This window comes from Gopherus flavomarginatus, chromosome 8 (genome assembly GCF_025201925.1).
Source record: "Gopherus flavomarginatus isolate rGopFla2 chromosome 8, rGopFla2.mat.asm, whole genome shotgun sequence".
Taxonomy (NCBI): domain Eukaryota; kingdom Metazoa; phylum Chordata; order Testudines; family Testudinidae; genus Gopherus; species Gopherus flavomarginatus.
The window spans coordinates 86987845-87013412 of NC_066624.1; the positions used below are offsets into that span (position 1 = coordinate 86987845).

At 40.7% G+C, this 25568-nt stretch overlaps 1 protein-coding gene across 2 annotated transcripts; it reads right to left on the reverse strand.

The window, feature by feature from the left end:
* Positions 1-10559: 10559 nt before the first annotated feature.
* Positions 10560-22139, reverse strand: CLRN1 (clarin 1). 2 transcript variants are annotated; one of them, XM_050966167.1, is made up of 3 exons: positions 21887-22139; positions 12172-12351; positions 10560-10831 (listed from the first exon to the last, which is right to left on the reverse strand). In XM_050966167.1, the coding sequence occupies exons 1-3, from the start codon at positions 22137-22139 to the stop codon at positions 10560-10562; spliced, it is 705 nt and encodes a 234-aa protein (XP_050822124.1). The 2 variants fall into 2 exon arrangements, with proteins under 2 accessions (XP_050822124.1, XP_050822123.1); XM_050966166.1 differs by having other exon boundaries at positions 10560-10867.
* Positions 22140-25568: the final 3429 nt, after the last annotated feature.

Below are 25568 nucleotides of genomic sequence, written 5' to 3' on the forward strand. Positions count from 1 at the left end.
GCCAGCTCCCCCCCCCCGAACGATCTGGGAGCAACATTGTGAGGAGATCCTTGCAAAGTTTTTCTCCCCCTTAACCCTTTCCTGTGGGGTTTGGTCAGGAAGGGACAATCTAAGATCATATCAGGTAAAGGAACAGAATGATCTTTTATCCTAACCCTTCCCTCCTAAAGGTTGTGAACATTTTAGTATTTGTCTTCTCTATAATCTGCACTATTGACCTTGGTCTTAATAAATAAATAAAAAGTGGATCTGCCCTAGAGACTGACTTTCCCACTTCTAGGATGTGTTATAGGCCAGTTTATTTGTGTTATGGGTTTTATTCAGTGTTTAAATGACCAATGAAATGCATCAAAATAATGTAAAAGAGATGTTGGTATGAAGAGATTGACACTTAATCAACAGTTTCTACAACAAAAATTTCTTGTTATTTTGTTTTTATATATGCCCCCTCTTACAGTTGCTCTTGGTTTGTAAAATAGCCTTCATCAAGGAACCATAACAGTCAAGTGTAATGGCTGCTTATGTGCACTATAATGACTATTATACTTTGACACCCTACAACATTCCACCATATTGTACACACCCCTCTTTGTGACACATCAAAACTTGTCTGAGAGGATGTGCTCAGTGGATGCAGGCATTTTTTAGACATCATAATGCACACACTGCTCATCCTGAGACATTTTAACAAAAATTAAAGTAGAGACATCTAAGAAGAAGCTTTACCAGCACCTGAAAGCTGATTCCTTTTGTAAAAGGTTAGGTTCTGAGGAACTAGCCATTGTTACTGAACTCTCTCCATTACACCATTCAAAGTGCTATTGAGTACATCATACGCGCTTCGAAACATTTGGTGAAATATTAGATGTTTTGTTGTGAAGTTGAGCATCATCCATTAGCCTGGAGTTTTTAATGAAGAATAGTGTTATTGCTTCACTAAATGTGCTTACTAGTTATCTCTTCCTTATAAAAGGCCAGTATAGATGTCCCCAGCAAAGTTCAGAACATGTTTTGCTCCATTGAAATGGATGGTTAGTAACATTTACTTGATACTGGTAGTTATGATATATTCAGACACATAGGAAGGAATGGGAGAGCTCACCTATGTGTAGTATCACCACCCTTTACGCCAGATTATGATCCTCTGGGCAAAGCCCAAGTATGGAAAAACCTATGGAGAGACATGGACTCCTTTACCTCAACCCAGTATCCAGCCACTCACTCCTTGCTCACTAGTACTAGAGCCATTGTGCACCTCCACTCAAGGATTTTAGGCTAGTGGATCCATGTCGTTTGTGGGGTTGCCACCCATACCCTAGAGAGAGTTCAGGTTTGAAGTAGTGCTTTGTGACACATGGGGCTCCTGAAATGTCCTGCTCTGCTTATCCAGGGCTCCCTCCTCACACCCCACTGTTAGAACCTGCAGGTCTGAAACCTGGGATTATAGGGATTCTGGGCCACGGACACCTTCACATTACCTCAGGAGACTTAGGGCAGGCTCCTAAAGAAGGACCTTGGAGGCTGGGCTTGGCAGGAAGTACCGCCCAGCAGGACCTGAGTGACAGCCCCTGACAGCCTCCTTTTTGGCGATACCAGTACTTAAACCAGGAAGCCATAGAAGGGAGCTTTCGGAGCAACCGCACAGACTGCCTGCCTGTCTCTGCTCCAGACCGTGCTTGTGATATATTCTGACTTTTGTCCCTAGTTTGTCCTCAACTTTGCTGTTCAACTGCTGTCTGTAACCTGGTGCCCAACCCCGATTTCCTGGTAACCTGATCCTATCTGCCTCTTGTTACCTGACTCTCGCTTCACTCTCTAGCTTATCTTGGGGTACGTCTATGCGGCAGAGAAAAACCTGAGGCTGGCCCATGCCAGCTGACTCAGGTTCTTGGGGCTCAGGCTGTAGGTCTGTTTCATTACTGTGTAGACTTCTGGGGTCAGGCTGGAACCCAAGTTCTGGGACCTTCCCACCTCACAGGGTCCTAGAGCTCAGGCTCCTCCAGCCCAAGCCCAGACATCTACACAGCAATGAAACAGCCCTGCAGCCTGAGCTCCATGAGCCTCAGCTGGCTGACATGGGCCAGGCCTGGGTGCTTAGCTGCTGTGTAGATGTACTCTTGGACTCTGACCCACCACTAACCTGATCGTGCCTGCTTCCTGATGTCTGAATCTCAGTTTGCTCTCTGGCTTGTCTCGGACTCTGACCTCCCGATACCCAAGTGCTGCTTTGACTACTGCCCTTATACCAGTTGTGACACCAACCACCCTCATGTTCAGTGGAACTGTATTAGTCCTACATTTCGAACTTTTTTTCCAAATAGTTAAGTGGGTTCTGCTGATTCACTGAAACAGGTGTCTCCTCACTCACCTAGATATAGGGGATGTGGTTGTTTAGAAAGGAAGAATATAGGGTGTGGGCTGAGCAATCCTGAGGAAGGAGCCCTACTCGGGGATGGCATGAGCTGAACTTTCTTATGGTAGTAAGGCAATAGTGTTCGGGCTTTGTTTTGAACATACTGTGAAAGGCACCTGCTCACACAGCTCGATGTGTCAACTGAGAACTGTGCATGTTGTTCTTCAAGCAGAATCTGCAAACTCTAGGAGTCAAAAGATTCTGAAAAAATCATTTACCTAAACATAAACAGGAACTATATTTCAGTGTGTGCGTGTCTGTGTGGGAGTGAGAAAGAGTGTATTTAAAGTGTTTTTACACTTTGGGCCAGATTTTGTCCTCAGTTACACTGGTGTAAATCCAGAGTAATTCCATTGAAGTCAGTGGAGTTATTCTAGATATATATGAGTGTAGTTAAGCAAGATTTAGCCCAGTATTTGTATAATTTTTAAAAAATGTTGTCACATTAAAAGAATATGTACCAAAAACATTTTATCGGAGTAATGATATATATTGTACATCACCACACAGCCCAGATGTGGGGATTTTGCATAATTGCTGCCCCCGCCTCCCTCAGTATATGTTGTTTAGAGAATTTCAGTCGCAACGTTTCTTTATTCTAAAAAAATCCCCATCCTGCTATACATTTTTCAATTTGCCTGCCTTGAATTGTTTTAATACTAATATTAGCACTAAAATAATACATTCCATCTGTAGATAGATCTTAAAATGCTTTACAAAGAAGGCTGTGTCATTCTCGCCATCTTCAAGATGGAGAGGTTATACGACCTATCCAAGATCACTTATTGAGCCAATGGCATGTCTTCTGACTCCAGGTCTAGAGTTCTAAAGGCAGCATGGTCCAATGGGTAGAAGGGAAAAATTATTTAGATGTAGCAGGCTAATGAAAGTCATTACATTTTTGTGTGCCAGTCACATCCTTAAATTGGGTGCCTAAAAAAAGTTCAGCTCAGTTCACAAAATCATTGAAACTGAGATAGCAGAGATCTATTAGGATATCTTGTCCATGTATATAGCCATAGTATGTATTAATTTTGAATATATATGTTTCAATATGAAGCTTCCATCATAGAAATTTTGCAGCTAAGAAGCTGCAGAGTTAATTCCTAGGCAGGTGGATTATTAAGAGTAATAAAGAAACCTTGGCTAGTGAAGTCAGAACTACTTTAACATTAACAGATGCCAGGAGCAATGAATTAGTGTTTTAAGGGTTTTTCATAATGTCTGCAGCAGTAAAATGTAAAGAGGAATCTGTTTTCCCCACCTTGCACCATCTGTTATTTATAACAATCAGTAATAGCTAAGTTGTTCCTGTTAGCTACAGGAGCAAATTAATTTTATTTTTAACTGTTTCTCCGCTCACGGGGTAGATATTTTTTATGAGAATAAGAACTGTAATCACTTGGAAGATAAATGGAAAGTTAGGACTTTTCCCTGTATCATGATACTTGGAATAAATCACCTTTCATTATATAGGGAAACAAGTTATAAATCACTCAGTGGGTAACCTTTCATTAAAAGTGTGCTTCAGTTACTAGAAAACATGTCATTTAGGAAGAATGCCTGCTATTATGATTAATGCATATGGTTTTATAATCCCTGGTTAGCACTTCTTTGCCCAGTGTATTTATTGGACTATACTCTCCCAGTTGTTCCTATGCAGAGCACCTCATTGATTTCCGTGAGGAGTTTGGATTAAAAATTGACAGCACAAGCCAGTCCAGTGTGTGTAATTCCAACATGCTATATGCAGCAGTGACTGGTAGGTTTAGATCTCATCTTTTCCATAAGTGACTCTTCATTGCTATCCTTCAACTTCTGGGTTTTCTCCTTGTCTGCAGGGGTGAGAGATGTAGAATTTAGGCACAGATCTAGTGGCTCAGGGAAAGGGGCTGAGTCAGAGTACAAAAGAGAACTAGATAAATTCACGGAGGTTAAGTCCATTAATGGCTATTAGCCAGGATGATTAAGAAATGGTGTCCCTAGCCGCTGTTTGTCAGAGGGTGGAAATGGATGGCAGGAGAGAGATCACTTGATAATTATCTGTTAGGTTCACTCCCTCTGGGACACCTGGCATTGGTCACTGTCAGTAGACAGGATACTGGGCTGGATGGACCTTTGGTCTGACCCAGTATGGCCATTCTTATGTTCAGTAGGTAGGATATTTTTTCAATCCATGTGAAGGGTCTGGTTGTCTGAGATCCTAACTGGGAAGCTTAATACTGGTCAGTTCTATTGTAGATGGTAGGGACAGAAAATAGGTTTTGCATTGTTTCTGTTATAGTTTGGGTATGTCTACCCAGCCAAAGTTGTGTGTATAGGCTAGTCTATCTGAGCAAGCTTAAATCCAGCTAGTGCGGGTAATAACAGTCAAGTCAGCAGAGTGAGAGCTTCAGAACAAGCAAACAAGCCAAGAACATACCTAGGGTCCATGCTGGGCTTGTACTACTAGCGCTGAAGCCTGAACTAGCTCAGGTGGGCTAGCCCATGCACAGCTTTTGCTGTGTTGACATACCCTTAGTCACACAAAGGACCCTATTGTGGTTGACCCTTTCAGAGGTGCAGAAGGGGGAAGTGGCCTTTTCCTCCCTTTTGCATCCCCATGCAAGAGCTAGGCCCAATTGCTTTCTTCTGAGTTCAGGGACTGCTTCCTGTTGGCATCCTGAGGCATTCTAGTCACTCCAAAGAAGGTGGGGAGGAGATGGGGGTTATGGCTCTGCTCCTCTCTTCATGCTGGCCTGTGGAGTTGGCTGGCTAAAGAAGAGAGAGTATAGTATGTTGCACCTTCTTCTGCTCCAGTGGTAGCTGTGAGTCCTCAGAAAATCAGGTGTTTCAGTTTGGGCAGCCAAAATTAGTTGAATGCATCTGAAAATGTTATAATTGTCCCGCTTCTTCCTCATTAGCACCTGGTGTTGCTGGTTGCCAGCAGGTCCCAGTACACATGTACTGCAGCCACTGTTCAGGGATGATTCCTCTCTGTCATGCTCTCCCTTTTGCCTTTTAACTTCCTTCTTTCTTACCTGTAAGTGTCAGGTCAAATTACAAAGGCTTTCTATCACAGGCTGGCCTCCCCATGGAAGGAGGCATTCTTGCCTGGGGGCGCAGCACAGCTCTGCTGACTCTGAGTGTTCTCAGCAGTGACTGGCAGATATGCAGTTAGCATTCTTTCTACAGCTTCTGTGGAAATGTCAACACTGCTGCCCCAGCAAGGAAATGGCTTTTCACCTCCAGGCTTTCACAGAAGGCCATTGTGATTGGAAAATGAATCATTTTATAAAGATAATACTTTGCATTTCCATAGCAACTTTCTTCCCAAGATCTCAAAGCACTTTACCCAGATAAGTGAATGACATGAGAAGGTGTTGTGTACTCCAGGAATATGACACACCTGATTCTTCTTTAAATCTATTAGCCTGAGACAGATTTAAATGGATTTTACTTCTCTAACTTCACAGAAGATGGCTAGTCTGCAAGTTCTACCCCAACCCCATCCGCATCTAGCAATGGTTATAATCTGTGATTAAAGACTTAAGCAGGATAAGGTGAAAACATAACAGGTTTATTAGACAAGATTTAAACAACAAGGACCCAAAACATATACAAAACAAATAATAATAGTTCGATTGTTGATGATGATGATGTTGACATGAATTCCAGAGCCCCCAAACCCTTACACAATAGGGGAAACTGAGGGACAATAAAAAGCAATCATAGTACCATCTCGCTTGCTGATCCAAGGGAGGAACCGTGGTGTGACAAGACAATGATGACCAGTTCCCTGAAGTGGAACTGGAACTCAGGAACAGAAGCCAGAACACATGAATAGGTGATTGCTCAGGTAAGTGGCTGATGTCCTCTTAAATCAGAGAATATCAGAATTAGAAGGGACCTCAGGAGGTCATCTAGTGCAACCCCCTGCTCAAAGCAGGACTAATCCCCAAATGGTTCCCTCAGCAATTGAACTTACAATGCTGGATTTAGCAGGCCAATGCTCAAACCACTGAGCTATATTTTCTTCCTTTATTGTCTGTTCTTGAAGGTGGTGTCCTGTGTGTGGTATGCATACCCTTCTTTCTTAGATGTGTAACGGTTGCATGCAGGTAAGTCTTGAAGCTGGAAGCTAGATGAAACCTGAAATCACTAACAAGTCCTGGTTTGGCTGGGCAATACCTCTTGGCTGCTCGTGGGGAAGACTGAGTGCCATTCTGATGGACAGCCCAGAGTAATGGTTACACTACCCTTAAATAATCTGCAGTTGCTGGGCAGACTAGGCTGTTACATGACTTAACCTTTTCCTGCTCTAATTTGAAAAAGGCAAAAACGGTGCCAAACTCTCCATGAAGGAGGGTGTCCAAGATGGAGACCTAGTTGTTGTTTTAACAAATTGAAGATGGTGAATGGGGAAACCATAACAAACAGATTTTAACCTAACACTTTTACTTCAATTTTACACCACCAGAACTCCATTGACTTCACTGCAATTACTTCTGACTGTTGTGAGAGGAAAATCAGGGCTACAGCATATGAAAATGCCATCCTGCACAATGGGCACTGACAAGGAGCTAGGATCTTGAGTATGTCTTGGAGTTAATACTACAGAGTTTGGGCTTCCAGAGAGCTGGATGTTGATACATAAAATTACAACCTCATTCCAAACACACACACATGTAGGCAAATACAATTATGATGTTGAAACTTTTTAAAATATTTTCTCTATTTCCCTCACCCCCATCATACAATTGCTTCATGCTTTCTGATCACAAAATATGTGAATATCAAAATGACATAGGGCAGAGGTTCCCAATCTGAATCCTGTTTACTGCTAGTGGTTTGCAGAGCACTTGCTGGTGGTCCATAGCAAGAAAGAGCTGGTCACATGATGCTGGATCTCACTTGTGCTTTCAACTGCTAAAACACATGAATAGTTTCTAAGTAAACAATTGCTGTGATTGTAAAGGGGATGAGGATGATGTATGATTATGAATGGGAATGGTGTTGGTCTTCACAACGGTGAATAGGAGAGGTGGTGGTCTCTGGAGCACTCTCTTTAAGTGGTTCACCTTATGAGAATGTTTGTTTGGGAATGTGACAGGATGTATTAAGCCCAGAGGCCCCCTGCTGGAGCCCTTACAGCCCTACACATGCCATCCCAGAAAGGAGCAGTAGAGAAGTCCTCCAGGCTGCCTACCGCGGCTGTGGGGGAAGTAGCCAATCAGAGGGAGGCTGCAAGGAGCAGCCAATCCAGGCCCAGCAGGGCCATATAAAAGCAGTTGCAGGGCTTATGTGAGCAAGTCAGTTGCTGCCTGGAGCTGTAGGAGCATAAATAATGTTCTGGCTGGCTGGAAGAGGTATAGGAGCATGGACAGAGCAGTTGCAGGTAGGGACTGGGGAAGCAAGAAGGTGCTCCTGGCTGGCTGCTTGGACTAAATACAAAATTTAACTGGTAAGGGTGAAGCAGTTGTGAAGGTGCTGGGGCTGTGGGAAAGTGGTCCAGACAATGCAGTTTAGTTAATGGGATGCTGTGGCTGGCAACTATTTGTCGGATCCTTGGGCTAGGACCTGGAGTAGTGGGCAGACCACAGTCCCCTCATTAGCTGCTGTAGAAGTGGCCGGAGTACTGAACTGTGCTAAAATCCCATAAGGGGAACTGAACTAGTAAGTGGCCCAGCTGGAAAGCTTGGATCAGAGAGGGCTGCCCAGAGGATTCAGGGGGCCTGGTGCAGGGCTGGGTCTTCGGTGGCAATTCAGTGGTGGGTCCCTTTCAGAGGGGAGGACCCACTGCTGAAGAATGCAGTGGTAGAGCAGCCTAAGTGCTGCTGATTGTGACTTTTTCTCTCTCCCGTGCCCCACCCCATGCATGGAGTGACTTGTGGGGCCTGGGGCAAATTGCCCCACTTGCCCCCCCCCCCCGGGCGGCCCTGGGATCGGAAAGGCCCAGAGTGGGCAAAGTCTCCAGAGAAGAAGCCCTGGAGGCATGGCCCCATACCAGGGTTGAGGGGCATTTGAAGGCTATGGAACTGATAAGGACTGAACTCAGGGAGGGCTACAGGAAGAGATGTATCAACCAAGAGTACTATGATGGACCCTGTTGGATTCTTTACCCCAAAGGGGTTTGCTTGTGTTTCACACAGACTGTGTGTGACTTGGCAAGAAGGTTGAGTCACCGAACACCCACCTGAACTGAGAAAAAAGCAGGCTCACGCAACAGTTGACCAGGGAGCAGTCTCATGAGGTGAGTGCACCCCATTATAGGGAACCTCATTGATAGGGTATCTCTGGTTCCAAGTAGCTAAAATGTATTGAAAATATTGACTCTTTTTACTGACCACTTTTTGTTTTGTTCTTTTACAAATATGGGTCCTGCTCCTGCAGCAGGATCTGCTATGGAGTTCACTTCATGCAAAGCTCTCTTAAAAATATACAAAACAAACATTTGTATTTTTGATCCATTACATTAAAATTTCAAAGATGTTGCAAAAAATTGTAAAGTACATAATCTTTATAACGCACACAACCAGAACAGAACATCCTTTTTTCACTTACTCTATTTCCTTATCAACAATCCTATTAAAATGATTTACAGTTTGTCTGTACACTTACTAATTGTTCATAGCATTTCTTGGTTGTGGCATACTACAGTGTGCATTACATCTAATTAAAATTCCAATTTATATGATATGCTTTAGGAGACAATGGGGCATAGTGGATGGGGAACTGGGGTAGGAGGCAGGAGACCTGCATTGTATTCCATGCTCTGCCACTGACCGCCTCTGTTATCTTGGGCAAGTCACTGCTTCCCTCCCCCTCTATGCCACTATTTCCCCTCTTACCCTTTGACTCTCCTTCTGTTTAGAAAGTAAAGTCTTCAGGACAGGGAATCTCTTACTATGTGTGAAACCCTTGAGATGCTGAAGGCAGTGGGCGTTTTGCCTTTGACTTCAGCAAGGCCAGGATTTCATCCTGTATGTGTTCAAATAATTAATCTGCCCCTTCTCCTACCAAGCAACAGGTTTTATTTTCTATTTCTGCCCTCTATGGTCTTCTGGGATTGTCAATAATATGCTAGATGTGGTACCTGTGAAATGTGTGGGTTTAAGTTGCCTGCTATCTTCCTCTAATGTTGTTTACCAGCACCACTGAGAACAAGTGAGTTTAAAAAAAAAATGAAGCTTCTGCACTAACGAATTAAAAAAAAATCACCTGCTGTTCAAACACTTGTATTGCAAAAATCCTTTGTCTGGTTAACCTCTCTCTCATTTTTTTTAAGTGGAGGCAGCAGACAACACATGGGGAAACAAGAGGCAGAAAGGAGACTTCTTTCTGAGCAATTTAGGAGAGATGGAGGTATATAAGGTTATAGGACAGTCTCTCTTTTATGGACTCAATAGTGCAAGGTACTCAGCAAGCCTGTGAGGTGCTGAGTACTCAACTCCCACTGGACCCTAAAATATGGAGCATTTGTAATGATTAAGGCACAGCAATCAATTCGGTATGCAGCCTTCTAGTTTGGTTACATATTCTGTAGTCTCCCCCCCCACTTCTGGTTGGAATAACCACCCCTGCCCCCTAGCATGTTTTTGAACATTACTCATGGTCATTGTACTTGAGAGAGAGAATTCATCTCCTTATTTTGCAGGTATGGGCCTAAATTTGTTACTTAAGCTACAACAATACATTCTGTTTTCTTTCATTTGGTGTCTGCAGCTTTATGGTGCAATCACCACTCCTCATTTGTTGGCCGGAGTGGAGTTCTTAGTTCAGTCTTGATACATTAGTAGTAGTCATTCCAGTATATCACTGGATATAGGCAAATGCTGTACTGCTGGTGGAAATGTTTGTCTTCCTCTGTTATTAAAGTACATAGGGCCCAGATCACTGTCATATCTTCTTTCCCTCAACCCATTGAACCAAATGGGACTACTGTCATAAGGTACTACCTGATGGGAGTAAGGATCTCTTGATCTAGTCCTAATGAGGACCATGCATACTATGCCTTTATTGTATTTACTGTGTTGACATTTATTTTAGATCTCTTGATTTTAATGTATTTCAAATTAATCATGTAAAACCAGATATATCTGGTCATTGATGAAAGTGGCTGAGATTAACCCTTTTGCTTGAAATGTTGTTAAAAATCGACATCAGGCTAGTACATGAGATCAACTGCTCCAGTAGTTGTTGTTGTCTCTGACTCTTTAGATTTTGAAAAAGGAAATTCAAATCCAGCAAGCCGTATTAGCAAAACATTCAGAAAGTGCACTAAGGAGCAAACCAGGATGATCCAGAATGAATCCTGAAATTGTTCATAGTGAGTTTTAAAGATGAAACTTCCCTCTTTGTAATTTGCAATTTTCTCAGAGAGGTGGTGAATTTTCACTTCTGAAGAAAATAGTATCATGATGAGACAACTGCAAGAACCTGAAATAGAACAAGAAACATCACTGCTCCAAGAATCTCCCAACAATAAATCTTTATGCATGACAAAAATAATCAAAAAGTAAAATGCCATTTTCATTAACATTTCAATATATATTTTATGGTCACTTAACTGATTCCTTCTTGGGGGCTTCTTTTTCAGGACCTGATCCAATGGCCATCGAAGTCAATGGGATTCTTTCCATCGACTCCAGTGAATTTTGGATTAGGACCTAAATAGTCAACCATACCAAGTGTTATGTCTAGTATAAGGCCTCAGTCCAGCAAAGCACATATGCAAGTGCTTAACTTGACTATTAAGCATATTAATGGGACTGCCCAGGTGCTTAAAGGTAAGTATGTAGTTAAATACTTTGCTGATCACAGTCTTAATGAACAACATCCCTTAGCACAATTACACCTCTTTCTCTCCAACTTAACTAATAGTAAAAATTTATTATAGTTTAGAGTCTAATATGCCTCATTCTCTTTACTGCAAGTGGCAGTAGATTTCATGTCCCTAATGGGCTTCTTCAAATAGGATGCTTTTCAATTGCAACTTTTACAAAATGTGAAATGCTGGCAATGAATCTGCCCCTGGCAATGAATCTGCCCCTGGCAAAGAAAGGCCAGGGGCCTGATTTTGATCTCATGCTGATGTCAGTCAGGAGTAATCCCAGTGAAGTCAGTGGTGTTGGGATAAGAATCAGGCCTATGGTTCTTGCTAATAAGACAGAGCCTTTTTCTCTCCACAGTTACACCAGTGAAATTCCACTAACTTCACTGAAGTTATGTGACTTACATAAGTGGAATGAATGGGAGAGTCAAGCCCAAGGATTCCCAGGTGGTTTCCCCAACAAATAAAAAAAACAAACAGTTTTTTGTGTCAGAATTTGCCGATTCATCAAAAATAAAACATTCCATTGCGATGGTTTGAGTTTGACAAATAGAACCTTGCCTATGAGGCATGTTCTGAAACCCTACCCTAAATCCAGCCAGTTTGCCTGCCTGGCTCTTTGGGACCTGTCTGGTAGGGTGCTGAGGAACCCAGGCTCTCAAGGTCTATGGCTGCAGACTGATTAGTGGCCATGCTTCCTCCCCTGTTACGGAGAATTTTGAAGTTTTGGGGTTTGTTCAGAATCAGAACTGAACCAAAATTTAAAATAGCACAATCCTCCAAAATGAAATACCTTTCTCCACCTGGCTATAGTTTGCAGGTTCAGATTCAATGCAGCTACAGTTCTCAGTACAGCATCATGTTTTATTAAATAGATCACTCATCTTCAGTCATTAAATATGAATAAGTGACTAATTTAAATGCAGAACTATACTAAAGTACTTACATGAAATGAAGCTCCAAAGATATAACCCTACTGGACCATGCAGAGTTTCATAGGGATTGCCAAATGCATTGTACATGAAGAAACCTGTTCCCACCAGAGCAAAGACTATCAGTACTGTACAGAAGAGAATGACACTTACATGGATACTTGCAGGGATAATTTTGAGCAAATCTGGAAAAACTAAAAACAAAACAGAACAAAAAATTACAACAAACATTAGACAAAATTATTTTAAATCTGGGCAGGGATTTTGTGCTGTTCTGTGCTTATTGTTTTAAATTGTGCTCCTCAGAACTCAATGAAAGGAGAAAATGAAGTCATCAAATTTAATTATAAACAGATTTTCAAGGATGTTTAAAGAGAAGCACATTGGGGAATTCAGAAGTGCAAATTGGCTAAAAGAGAGAGACTAGCTTTGCAGAAAACCTCATCTCACTTTCTTGATCACATCTAACTACATGTATTAATAATTACTGCCCTTTCTGTGCCCGGAGAGTAACTCAAAACCTTACTTTTTGATGTCCAAGCTTTTAAGAGCATTCTGTTTGAGCCAACCTTATTTGTGTTGAGCTTTTAAAGAAGGTAAATTCCACATATTTGAATTTTTAAATGCTAAAAATATGCCCTGAATCAGCGTACTAAATGTTCACTCCCTACTCCCAAATGGTATTAGAATGCTTCAACATCTGTAAGTATTCCTTCTGTTACACAGTGCCTAAGGAAGAAATAAAATGCAGACTAGAGTACAACATTGCAACACCTTGGAAGTCTCCTGGGCCAAATTCAGTACTGATGTAAACAGTGGTGCAAATTATATGACGGGCATAAGTTGGTCAAGAAACAGATCCTGCTGCATGTAAATTGCAAAGTAATGTAATTGGCACCCATTTGGCATTAAGTTTTTAATGTCCGTTAAGTTAGCCTGTCATAAAATTGGAAGAATGCAGTGGTAAATCGGCTCCAGTTTGCACAGGTCTAAATAATGACACAAGGTGCAAGAGAGTGGAAAACCAGGTCCAATGGTGGTGATAAAGAGTGTAACTTGCACATCAAGCTAGAGGGGAGAAGGTGCAAGAATACTACTGTAGATTCTGTCTCACTTGCCCATACCTTATCATGAGTGTAAATAGAGAAAGATAATGACGAGATTGTTGTTGCACAAATATCTGCTACAACCCTAGGAGTGATCGCAGTCTGAGAGTGGGCAACAGTCATGAGAGAAAACGATGTATTTCAGGACTTACTTGTATTGAGGCTTACATTCTCAATAGATGGCCTTACAAGACAATGACACCAGAACGCTTGCAACCATATAGACACATCTCCCATGAGCTGTCCCATGTGTAAATGAATGGATTTTGAGAATTGACTGTCTTGTGCCTACACTTCTGTGTATGATTGATTCACATGGCACATGAAAGACATCTGGGGATGAGTCTAACCAAAAGACAACAGCAACGAGCCTTCTGGTGGCCAGGGATGGACAAGCAAGTTGAGGAAATAATCAAGAATTGCATGGGTTATGCTAATAGAGATAAGTCACAGAAAACCATCAGCATCCTTCTTACAGTAGTTGACTACCCAAGCTGTCCATGGGAGAAAATGGCCCTCAACATAATAGGATCATCAGCATGTTAGGCGAAGTTTTGCCATAGTAATGGTAGATTCATTCAAAGTGTCTGGAAGATACATTCACTGGAATGGTTACCACTTAAAGAGTGATTAAGTTCATGTCAGCCTTCTCCCAAGAAGGATTTCCCAAGGAACTGGTATCTGACAATGGAATGCAATTGACCTCTGAAATGCAACATTCCCTCACTAGCAATAGTATCGAGCACAAAACTGCTTGTTTATACCATCCTAGAGCTAATGGTCTAGTTGAGAAAATGAACAGACTGGTGAAAGAATGTTTGTTTGCAACTTATCAGTTTGAAAGCTTTACTTGAAACGCTGTTTGCTTACAGGACCACTCCGCACTCAACAACAGGACTATCAACCTTTGAACTGTTCAGAGGACACTAGGCCAATAGTGACAACTTACTACCTGTCAAGGGGTTCACATGTTCTTCCTTTTCCATTAAACCTTCCGATGAAACTATTTGTGAATGTGTTAAGAATAAACTGCAGAAATGCGGACAGTATGTAGATCATAAAAAAGGTGCTAAACCTCACAAGTTTCAAATTGTAGATTGCATGAAGCTACCACACAGTTAAAAAGGACATTCAAGATATTCATGTCCTTTGCAGATAGCAGAAATCCAAGGAGATTCTGCTGTGTTAATAGATAAAAATGGAACATTTCAAGATTGTCTGTCTGCAGCTCATCAGCCAGCAGCTGAAGAATAGAGTGCTAATTTTCCACCTTGGACCAGAGAACATCAATGACACTAATAATGGACAAGCTATAGTAGTAAGAATTTCTCCACTGCTTAGTCCTGTTCTTGCCTTTGCAGGTATTAGGAGAAGTGTGAGACAAAGACTGGAAGACTTTGCTAGCAGACTCAAGTCATGATTTGGAAATGACTGTTTAAAGTTTTACAATGGTTATTATTAAGGGGAAGGCTGAGTTGTATCTACCTAGATGCAGATAGCTACCCCAGTTTGTGTTTGTAAGTTGTTCTTAATTTGTTCTCATAGGCCAGGTCCACACTACAGCGTTAAATCGATTTAACGCTGTAACCGTCCACACTACAAGGCACTTAAAATTGATTTTAAGGGGTCTTAAAATCGATTTCTGTACTCCAGCTAAACGAAAGGAGTAACCCTAAAATCGATATTACTATATCGATTTAGGGTTAGTGTGGACGGAAATCGAAGTTATTGGTCCCATTCTTTTACTGAGCTACCCAGAGTGCACCGCTCCGGAAATCGATGGTAGCTTGGGACCATGGACGCACACCACCGAAGTAATGTGCCCTAGTGTGGACGTGTAAAATCGATTTTATAAACCCTGTTTTATAAAATCGATTTTACTAATATCGATTTTAAGCTGTAGTATGGACGTACCCATAGCCTTGAAATCAGGAGTTACAATTCCCAGGATGCACTGGGAAGAAAGAGGGTAAAAAAGGAAGACTGAGCTCTATGACAGTGTGAGGGTAATAATGTTGCCTTTGCTGTTATCAAGGTTCCTGAATCTTCCTCAAAGAGGTTCAGTGCAAAATTGGTATTTCCTTGCCTTGCATTGGAGGAATATCACAGTTAACCTACTTTAATCCCTTTTTAAACGAAGTTTTTTGTTTATGGACTAAACAATGTACTGGAACAAATGCACTTCCTTCATGAATTCTCCAAATGGCCTCCTGAAACCAGGAACTGACAAAGGTCAAGGGTATTTTATAAGATCAGAACACTTCCTCTGAGTTTCTTTAAGTAAAACATTTAATGGAACATTTTGTGTCTGAAAACATAGTTCTGCATGTAAAAGAGGGAGGGTATTAAAGAAGTAAAAGGAAACAGTGAAGCCATAATTAAAATATGGGATGCCAGAATAAAGGAAGAAGGAACTGGTGGCAAAATAAGATGTATAGATATTGTGGGCCTTTTTCTGCTCTAACTCATGCTGGTTTTACACCTCTAACCAGGGGTAAAAGTAACTTAAAGGACTTACTGGTACACCAGAGTCCTGAGCATGGAGATGGGGCCTCAACCAGAAGAGGCGGGGCCTTTAAATCCCTGGACCCTTTAAATCACCGCTGGAGCCCAGGGGGCTCCTGGCTGCCATTGCTACCTTGAAGCTCTGGCAGTGTGGCTCTGGTGGCGATTTAAAGGGCCCACGGCTCTGGCTGCTGCAGGGAGCCCATGGCCCTTTAAATCGCTGCTCGAGCCCCGGGGCTCCCGGCTGTTGCTGCAACCCCAGGGATCTGGCAGCGGGGCTCTGGCTGTGATTTAAAGGGCCTGGGGCTCTGCTGCAGTAGGTGTGGTGGGAGCCCCAGGCCTTTTAAATCGCCAGCCTGGGGAAGCTGCCCCCTGCTGATATGGTCAGCAGTGTATGGTCAGCCTTTTAAATCGCCATCCTGGACCATACTGGCTTACTTTCACCTCTGCCGCTAACTCGATCAGATTGCATCCTCTTCTTGGTGAATTTTGGCCCATAGAGTTTGAAGGTAGGTTGTTGCTTTGCTACTTGTTACACGGCACAGTACTCTAAGCAGCACTAACTTGGAAGTCTCTATTTCTTTTTTAAAAATGGCCTGTATATTTTGGCTACAATTTGTTGCATGTGCAATTGTGCTCATTGTCCTGACTACCTAAAGATATCTGCAAAGCAAACAGTTACCCATCTAAATGCATATCAACATGGGCACAATTATGCCTGCAGTTTTGCGCCCATACTTAATTATTACTGAAGGATAAAAACTGTGCCTGCAAAACTGGAAATGTTGAGGCTTAGGCATATTTTATCAGACACAGTATAAAATAAAATGTTAGGAATTATATATAGTTTTAGCACCTGTTGTATTAGGTTTTAGCTATTAGTTCAAATTATGTCCATACCTACCCAGTTCAGGGTGGATAGTGAATCCGATTTTCTATAAGTAATTTTTAATCACTCGTGTTTAGTGACAACAAATATTTTAAAACTAATCATAAAACAAACTTAACTGCATCCGATCCACAGGGGCATGATTAAACTGGGGGTAATAACGCCTCAAATTGCCTTGCTGTGGTTATAACATGCTGAGAAAGAGAGCTAAGTAGGAGCCTCACATAAATTTATCTACCTTGTAAAATGTTTACCAGCAAACAGTTTTGCAGCCAGCAATGCAGTAAGCATGAAAAAGCAGGTAATGCAACATTTATATCCATGATTATATATTAAAAGCAAATTAATTATATTTAAGCAAACACTTGTAAAATTTGTTTGGAGCGTTTTTAAATGTAACCTTTAATATTGTCTAAAATTGTAATGGCGCACTACAGCGAGTCCAAGCATTCAAATTCCCTGTTCCTTGCCCGTTATCCCCTCTCAGCCCACTGTGAGAAGAATGGTTTAAAGCACTATTAAAACTCTACTTGTCTTGACCGATGTTGATGGACATAACCATTATGTAGTTATGGTTTTCTATCAACTTGCCTTGATAGTCCCTGAGGGGTACAATCTCATCAATGCTTCTCTAATCCCATGACGAAACATGTCCAACTGCAGAATTAAATCTCATAAAGTCAGAATTATTAAGACAGGAATTCCTCAAATACCAGTTTATATATTTTCAGCACTTATCAAGAACTTTGCATTTAAAACTAGCCATGTACATAAAGGTCAGTTCAAACCCTTATAACCATTAGTAGAATAGTTACAGAACTGCTGTTCATCAGCAACAAACAACCTCTCTGATAATGCTGCTACCACCGACAGGCAGGAGCAAAGCCTTTTCTACCTTCAAGACATCAGACTACAGTTGCAATTAACTCCTTACTATTTAGCGTCTAATTTTCAAAATGTGTGTGCACGCCCAAAACTATGTACAGATGCTCCCCGACTTACACAAGTGTTCCATTCCGGAACGCCTTAGGTAAGTCGAATTTTGCGTAATTCGGGAACGTATACCTGACAATTATGCAAAAAATAAAAAAGCTTACAGAACTTACGGAACTTTTTCCGCAAATCCGGATTTGCATAAGTCAGGTTTGCGTAATCCGGGGAGCATCTGTATAGGATTGCATGCCTAATTTGCAAGAACATTTACCACAATTGCATGTATAAATCAGGTGTTTGCAAATGCTATTTCTGCTGCAAGCCACTCATTAGATATTTGCACAGCCGAATACCCAGGTTTCATGCACAGTCCCAGTCACTGCACATGCATAGTTCTGAAAATGAAGCCCTTCATTTATTCTTTATATTACACATTTGCTTTCTTACTAGCCAAAATAGTACTCACTAATCACAGTAGTATCAGTGTAAATGGTATACATTTTAGCACTATGCCAATTAAGTTAGTGATAAACTAGGGAAACCATAGTCTTTAGTCCATGTGGACTAAAAGTGTATATCACACATTCTATCACAAATAAGGTTCTCTAGAATTAAGCCTTGGAGCACTAGTGAATGTTTTGGGATAAAGTACAATACTGCATACTTAATAAGATCAATGTTTATTTTAAGAAAACATACAGCTGCATTATATTGGCTGTTTCCCTTGACAGCTACATCTAGAATTTTAAAATTGTATAGGTGACATATCAGGAAAAATTAAATTCAGCAGTGATGTTGTATTGAAAGAAAAACATTTCTTCATTATAATGAATGAATTTGTGTGCTAGGTATGAATGCCAATGACCTTTAGAAAATGAACTGCCGACCCAGAAACTGATGAGAATCAGCCAGAGTAAATGAAGCAGAAGGCTTTTCCCAGCCTAACAGGGTTTGCTGGCAGACCAAATTCATTTTACAATTAAAAGAGAGAGAGTGGTCAGTAGGGAACATTTAATGGGAACAAACATAGAACTAAATCATTTAACCTATTTTCCAGACTGTTTCCTCTCAGAGGTGTTACAGTGTACTTCAGTGCATTAAACTGTGGACACATATATCATACTACTTCCTGGGACATTTATAATGACTTCCAGAGAGAATTTGTGTAGACTCTGTGTGTATTCCCACAGATATGGAAAATGTCAACTAATGTATCTCAGTAATTGGGCTCTGTGAAGGTGAAATCCTTCCTTAGATGCAGATATTAAGATACCTTATCATATTTAAACACAAAAGTCACATGCATTTGCTCTTTCAGCTAATTAAAAAATAGTCTGAGTTATTTGTAAAGGGAACATTAACTCCTCCGTCATCCACTCTCTGTGAAAGTTCACACAGACAAAAATGCTTTAGTGACTGATTTTCCAAAGGGATGTCTTTATAAAATTTATGCTGTAACCTGGTTGCAGCAGGTTATCCTAGCAGGATTCTACAGTTAGATGTACACTAGGGCCAGTAATCACTTCCTGGTATTCTCTTCTGAGAACACTACAATGAAATATTCCTGGGCATATAAATAGGATTTACAATGGGTTTGTAATACAAGGGGAAAATCTATTCAAATAACAATGCAATGCCACATATTTAATTTAGATAAAAGGAAGGCAACATATACTAGTGGTTCACTTAGGGAAATGAGAGCTAGGAGTCCTGACTCTCTGCTGATTTGTTTTATGTTTTATGTTATTGAACAAGTCACTTAGACCCCAGTTCTGGAAAGCAGTGAAGTATACGCTTAAACTGCTTTAAGTACATGGTTAAGGGCCCTCCTCAGGAAAATGGGTGCATTCCTGAATCAGAAGCCTGAATCTTTGTATCTCATTTTCTCCATTTGTAAAATTGGGATGATAATATTTGCTAGAGTTGCTTGTATTATTCTTAGCACAGCCTCTTTTTTGCTTATGAAATATGTGCAAACATTGCAATTTCCTCATATTTATTCATTACTCAAATACATTTGATGAATTTTTAAAGAATATTTTTCCCATGTGGAATGATCACATAGTTCACTGTGGATGGATTATCCAGTGCTCAATTTTTAACATTCCACACTGTGTTTTGCTATGATTAGTTAGATACCTCACCTAGTATTGTTTCTGTTCATTGATTGGATGTGCATGCATGCACTTCTGGGTGCAGTTACTTGTAGGTGTGAAAAATAACATTCTGGTAAATGCAACTTTGAAATTAATGTTTGGTGAATATTTATGGCAGTAAAGTTCGTTTGAATGTATGGTCCCAGAAAGCTCATCCAAAGGGTATATCTCCAGTGCAAAATAAAAAGGTGAGTTCTTAACTCATATTAGCTAACCCAAGAGAGCTAACTCAGGTTAAAATAGCAGTAAAGGCACAGCAACTTGATTTTTAACTTGGACTAGCAGCTTGAGTTAAAGCCTGTAGGGGAGTCGGGTTGAACACAAGTTGCTAATTTAAGCTAAAAACCAAGTTTCTGCATCTTTACTGCTATTTTAATGCATGTTAGCTAACCCAGACTAGCTAATGTGAATTAAGAAAATGCCTTTGTCTTCCCTGCAAAATAAAAAAAAAAAATTAAAAAAAAACTCAGAGTGCAAGTACAAGGGAGAAAATTCATTTAAAATGGGAGTAGCTATTTATGGAAAATTTGTTGCCGTATTTTCCCAGCTCTAAATTCCACTTTAATAAAGCACTTTCAGATCCTTTGATTTATTATTATAAATCATTACAAACCTATTAAGAGCACATTCATAATTTCTCTTTGTATAGAAGCAGAAGTGATATCAGATTAGAAGTGACCAATTCAGAACAGACTAGTAAATCATTTTGGTAATGACTAGTTCCATGAACCCAGCCAGCCTAGGCTAGGAAAATGTATTATAACCATTTTGCTTTACAATATGAGGACAATGCAAGTGTTCTAATAACTCAAGGCCCAGTTCTGCAACACTTACTCATGCTTAGTAGTCCCTGTTTGAGTGAAAGCCGGTAGAACTACTTGTCTAAGTAAATTCTCCTCAGTGTAAGCATCACAGAATCAGGCTCTCTGCTGGAACTTTTGCAAAAACTCATTAGTGCTTCACATATTCTCAAGCTGCGGGGGAGACAACCTCCCCCACCCCAATCATGTGATTCCCAGCTTTGTCCTTAACCAGTCTTAACAACTCCATTACCTTAATGAATATGAACTAAATACAGTCAGTGCTCTGTTGTGCTATCTGCATTATTATTTGCAGTTCATAATAATATCTACCTATGAAATCTAATTCTTTGGGATTTAGTAGAATGCTCTGAAAATTCATCCCAAACTGTAACCTGCAGGGTAGAACATCAGCATATTGTGACAGCCAGGAAAGTAATAAAGAGAACTGTCTTAAACAGACCCATTAAGGAATTTAGACATATCAAAGTTTAACAGCAAACTAAATGAATTTGGTCTACTACCTCTGCAAAAATAGTATATAGTAAATCTTTTCTGATGCATAATCTGGTAACCTTACTTCACCACAGATGATTCATGCAAGTAATTTACTAGTATTGTTTCAGAAGACTGCTTCCAAATTGTCTTTTGTAATAATAATTTCATGTGGCATATTATGAGATACATACGTAAAACAAAGCTCCATTTGCTATTATCCATTTAATATGTTGCTATATATAAACTGTATGTTCACTTGATCAATTTATTCATTTTATCCTTGAAGATGAACAGGTTATGAATATTGCATGTAAATCAAAACAATTTCTAACAATCTCCTTCCATTAAACTCTGTATCTGTCAGATACCCAATTCAATTTGCAGGTCAATTAATTGAACAGCTACTAGTATAAACCCAGTATGTTTTCCCAATTAATGCAGCAGATTGTTAGAGTTTGCTGCTATGTTCTTCAAAAGCAGTAAATGAGGCTTTGCACTGGCTTTCTAATAGGGGTGCTGTTACCTTACTGCTGTTGATTTCACAATAGAACATAAAATAGACAACAAAATCATTCTTTCAAAGCAACAAAAAAGTAGGGGGACATAGCTATTTGTTGTAATAAACCATAATACAGGTGCATTGAAATTATCACTAATATCATAACTAATATTAGTAATAAGGTAGTTTAAATGTTAAGTTGGACACACTTCAGAAACAATACCATTTTATCAAAGAATATTTCACACTCGTTAAAACTCTTAAGTAAATAAGAAAACACTGAAGCATTTGTCTGGTAGTATGCACTAAGGTTTTAAATAATTCAAATGTCATTGTTACTTACATGAAAATCGAAAAGGTCTCCCTCCTAGCCCACATTGTCTAACACGCTCCCCATAGAAAAGCCCATACTGAATTTCACCAATAAACTTCTCCAGTTCTGGTCCTGTAGCGTTGACAAGCAGAGCTCCAGTTTTGCACAGTATTGTTCCTTTGATCCATAACTGAGTTCCGACAGCTGCTGCAATGCCTAGAGCACAAGCAAAGCTTAACACCCCAGCTATGCAAAATATGACTTTCTTCTGTTGGGCTGGCATGGCTGCTTGCAAAGTCCTTTCTAGGGAAGGAACAAAACTTTTAATAAGAGAGCAAAACTATCTTCATCACATCAGCGAAGCAGACATACTATCCAACCCGAAAACTGGAGTTTCAAGTCAGTGATAGCAGCATACTAGTACTATGAGGGGATGGGCTATAATGCTAAGTAATCTCCCTGCAAGGAAGCTTTTAATTCTTTTTTCCCTTTCCCCCTGTGTAATCCTAATTTATATACAAACGCTTTAAAAAAAAGCTGTAAAATAAAACTGTTTGCAAAGTGTTTTTCAGCATATCCTCTGTGTTACTTGATAACAAAGGTTTAAGATAACAGATGGAACCCTCTGTGTAATTTGATGAATGTTTCTCCTCTTCTTCCTCTGTCTGACTGGGTGAGCTGAAAATTACAGAAATAGGTTTGGCTGCCAGGTGACGTTATCAGCTTCCAAAAAGTTAACTTCTGTAGGTGGTTTTAATTGTGTGATTGAGTGATAACTCTGAAAACTAGCGACATATAGCGTTTCTGATTGTTTCAGTATTCCTTGTGCAGTGCAGACAACCAGAGACTGAGACAGAAATCCTAAGTGGAATGTCCTTTTCCCCATCAAGATCTCCTTTATAACAGGGCTAGTGTGTTTTGCTAAATAGTACTTTGTTTAAAATACGGGGCTGGATGCCAGCTTGTTGGTGGATTTTGGACAAATATATATTTGAATTTGGGTTTTAGATATAAGCAAATAATTTCCATTTGTTTTACTCTTATACAGTAATGTTATTCATCGCAGTTATGTAGTTAGGACCTAATTCTGCAAACACTTATGCATATGCCTAGTTTTTTGTGCATGTGAGTTGAAGTCAGTGGGACTACTCATATGCATAAATTTCTTATGTGCATGTTCTTATGTGTTTACCAGATCAGGGCCTCAGAGAGGAACAGATGCATAGGTGAGTAACCTGGGATGGTTGACTACTTGCCATCTCAACACTTTTTGTAAAACACTAGGGTCTTGTCTATACTAAAAAGTTGCACCAGTTTAACCAAACTAGTTTAGAAATGGATTTAGCTAACTCAATAAAAACCCTTTGGGTGGACACTCTTAAATTTGTTTAAGAGCACCTTATATCAATTAAGCTTAAACTGATTCCTTACTAACTTAAGTTAAATCCCTTACATTAATTCTTGCACAGGTTTAACTAATTGGATTTAAAACAAGACTTTTTAGTTAAATTGATACAAGTTTGTGTATCAACAAGACCTAAAATAGCATAGTCTTCTGTATGGTTTAAATTTAAATAAACCTGTGCTCATGGTTGTGATAATAGATGTAACCAAGAGATGGCGCACTGCTTTATCAATAGAATCAGACTTACATTATACTCTGCACTAAATGCATAGGTGTTTTTGAAAATTCTTAGTTAGGAGGAATACCCTGAACACTTCCAGGTAACATATTACACAAACATCACAAGTACAACAGCACAGAAACCACACAAAACAAAAACTCCTGTGAATCGTTTGAAAGAAAGCATGTAGCTTAAAAATGAAAGAACTGAGGTATGTCTACACTTGCTGGTAGGTCGGCACTGCTACAATTGATGCAGCAAGTGTTGATTTAGTGGGTCTGGTGAAGACCCCCTAAACTGATGGGAAAGCACTCTCCCATCAATTTGTGCACTCCACCTCCCTGAGAAATGTGAGGGAAGTTGATGGGAGAAGCTCTCCCACTAACATAGCGCAGTGTAGCCACCACAGTAAGTGGATTTAACAATGTTGACTTCAGTTACATTATTCATGTAACTGAAGTTGTGTAAGTTAGATCAATTTACTGTGGTATTGTTAGCATTCAGGGCTGGTCTACAGCACCCCCTGTTAATGGAAAGCCCCTACCTGTGGGAATTTTATTTGATAAGGCTAGATTCTGATCCCCTTTCTCATTTTGAGTAGTACTTTACTCCACAGAGAGTTCCATTGTGTCAATAGTGTTACTTGTGGAGTAAAATATTATTCTCCAGGAGCCAGAGTATCAGAGTCTGGCACTCATTTTTTTAGTGTTTAATTTAAAAAATATCTAAAACAAACTCTCAGGGTCAGTGTAGTGGAGTGGTCACCCTGCTCCCGCCCTGAAGGGGTTAAAGCAGCCCTGGAGAGGGCTGCAGCTGGGAAAAGGGAGGCTGATGGGGAAAGCAGCCACAGCTGTGGCCAGCTTAATCAGGGTCCAGCTGCCCCTTATAAGAGGGCAGTGGGCCAGAAGCTAAGAGCCACATTCTCTCTCTAGCGTTTTGAGAGAGAAGGACTTGGCTGCCTGGGAGCTGAGAAGGGCACCTGAGGTGGAGTGGTGCTGGGGAAGGGCAGAGGGAGCTGGGGAACTCCAGCCAGGAAAACCCCCAGACTGCAGGCCTTGCAAAAAAGGGCCAAATAGGTACTAGGGCTGCAGAGGGGCAGCCCAGAAATAGGCAAAGGCAGCAGGTCCTAACCCACTTGCCAGTAATGAGTGGTTTACAGACTGCAGTTGGCTCCAGGGAGCAGAGGCTAGATGATGACTGGCAGTAGCCACTGAGGTAAGGTGGGTTTAGAAGGTTGGGGGTTCTCCTGGGAAGGGAGACCCAGAGCAAGGGGGTACTGTGGTGGGCCGACCCCTAGGCAAAGGGCACCGGGGTCTGGGGGGGAAATGGGGTCAGCAGCAGGCAAGACACTAGCCTGCAGAGGGTGCTGCGGGCTAGAAAGAGCTAATTCCTGAGATGGCCCTCAGGAGGTGCTGTGCCAGTGAGTCGTCGCTCCGCAACAGTCAGGCTCAAGACTCATGATTTCAGAGAGGCTACTCCAAGGGTAAGGTACTACTCAGCTTGAGTAAGGGTGGGGAATCTTGCCTATAATCTTAAATTTAGCCACACTTGATTTGTAGTCTGCTGGCCTAATTCAGCTTTTACGCAAGTGTGATTTAGGAGTGACCCCAGTGAAGCTATACTGCTATGGCAGTATGTGAATGAAAGGAAAATTAGGTTCTTTTAACCATAAGGGTGGGGAATTGTTTGATGGGGAAGCGGATTTATGCTGGGTTGTTTTTAAAATCACTGTATTTAGAATATATTGTTAAAGTATGTCAAGGAGGACTAGAGTGTATGGATAGTTTCCTTTTAGCATATTTATAAATCTAAATAAATACAATAAATCTTCTGGTATATGAGGCAGATATTAACTTTTCAGGTCTCTGAGAACTTGAGGCCCAGTCCTGCAAACTCTTGTTCATGCAAGCAGTCCTGAATGGTCCATGAATAGCGTCGTTGAAGTCCATGATGCTACTCACAAAAGTAAAGGTCTGAAGTATTATTATTATTTCATTAATTTAACAATTCTTTTGAAGTAGTGGTTAGAGACCTCAGCAAGAATAGGGGCCCCATTGTGCTAGGCACAAACTCTTTACTCAGGTTAA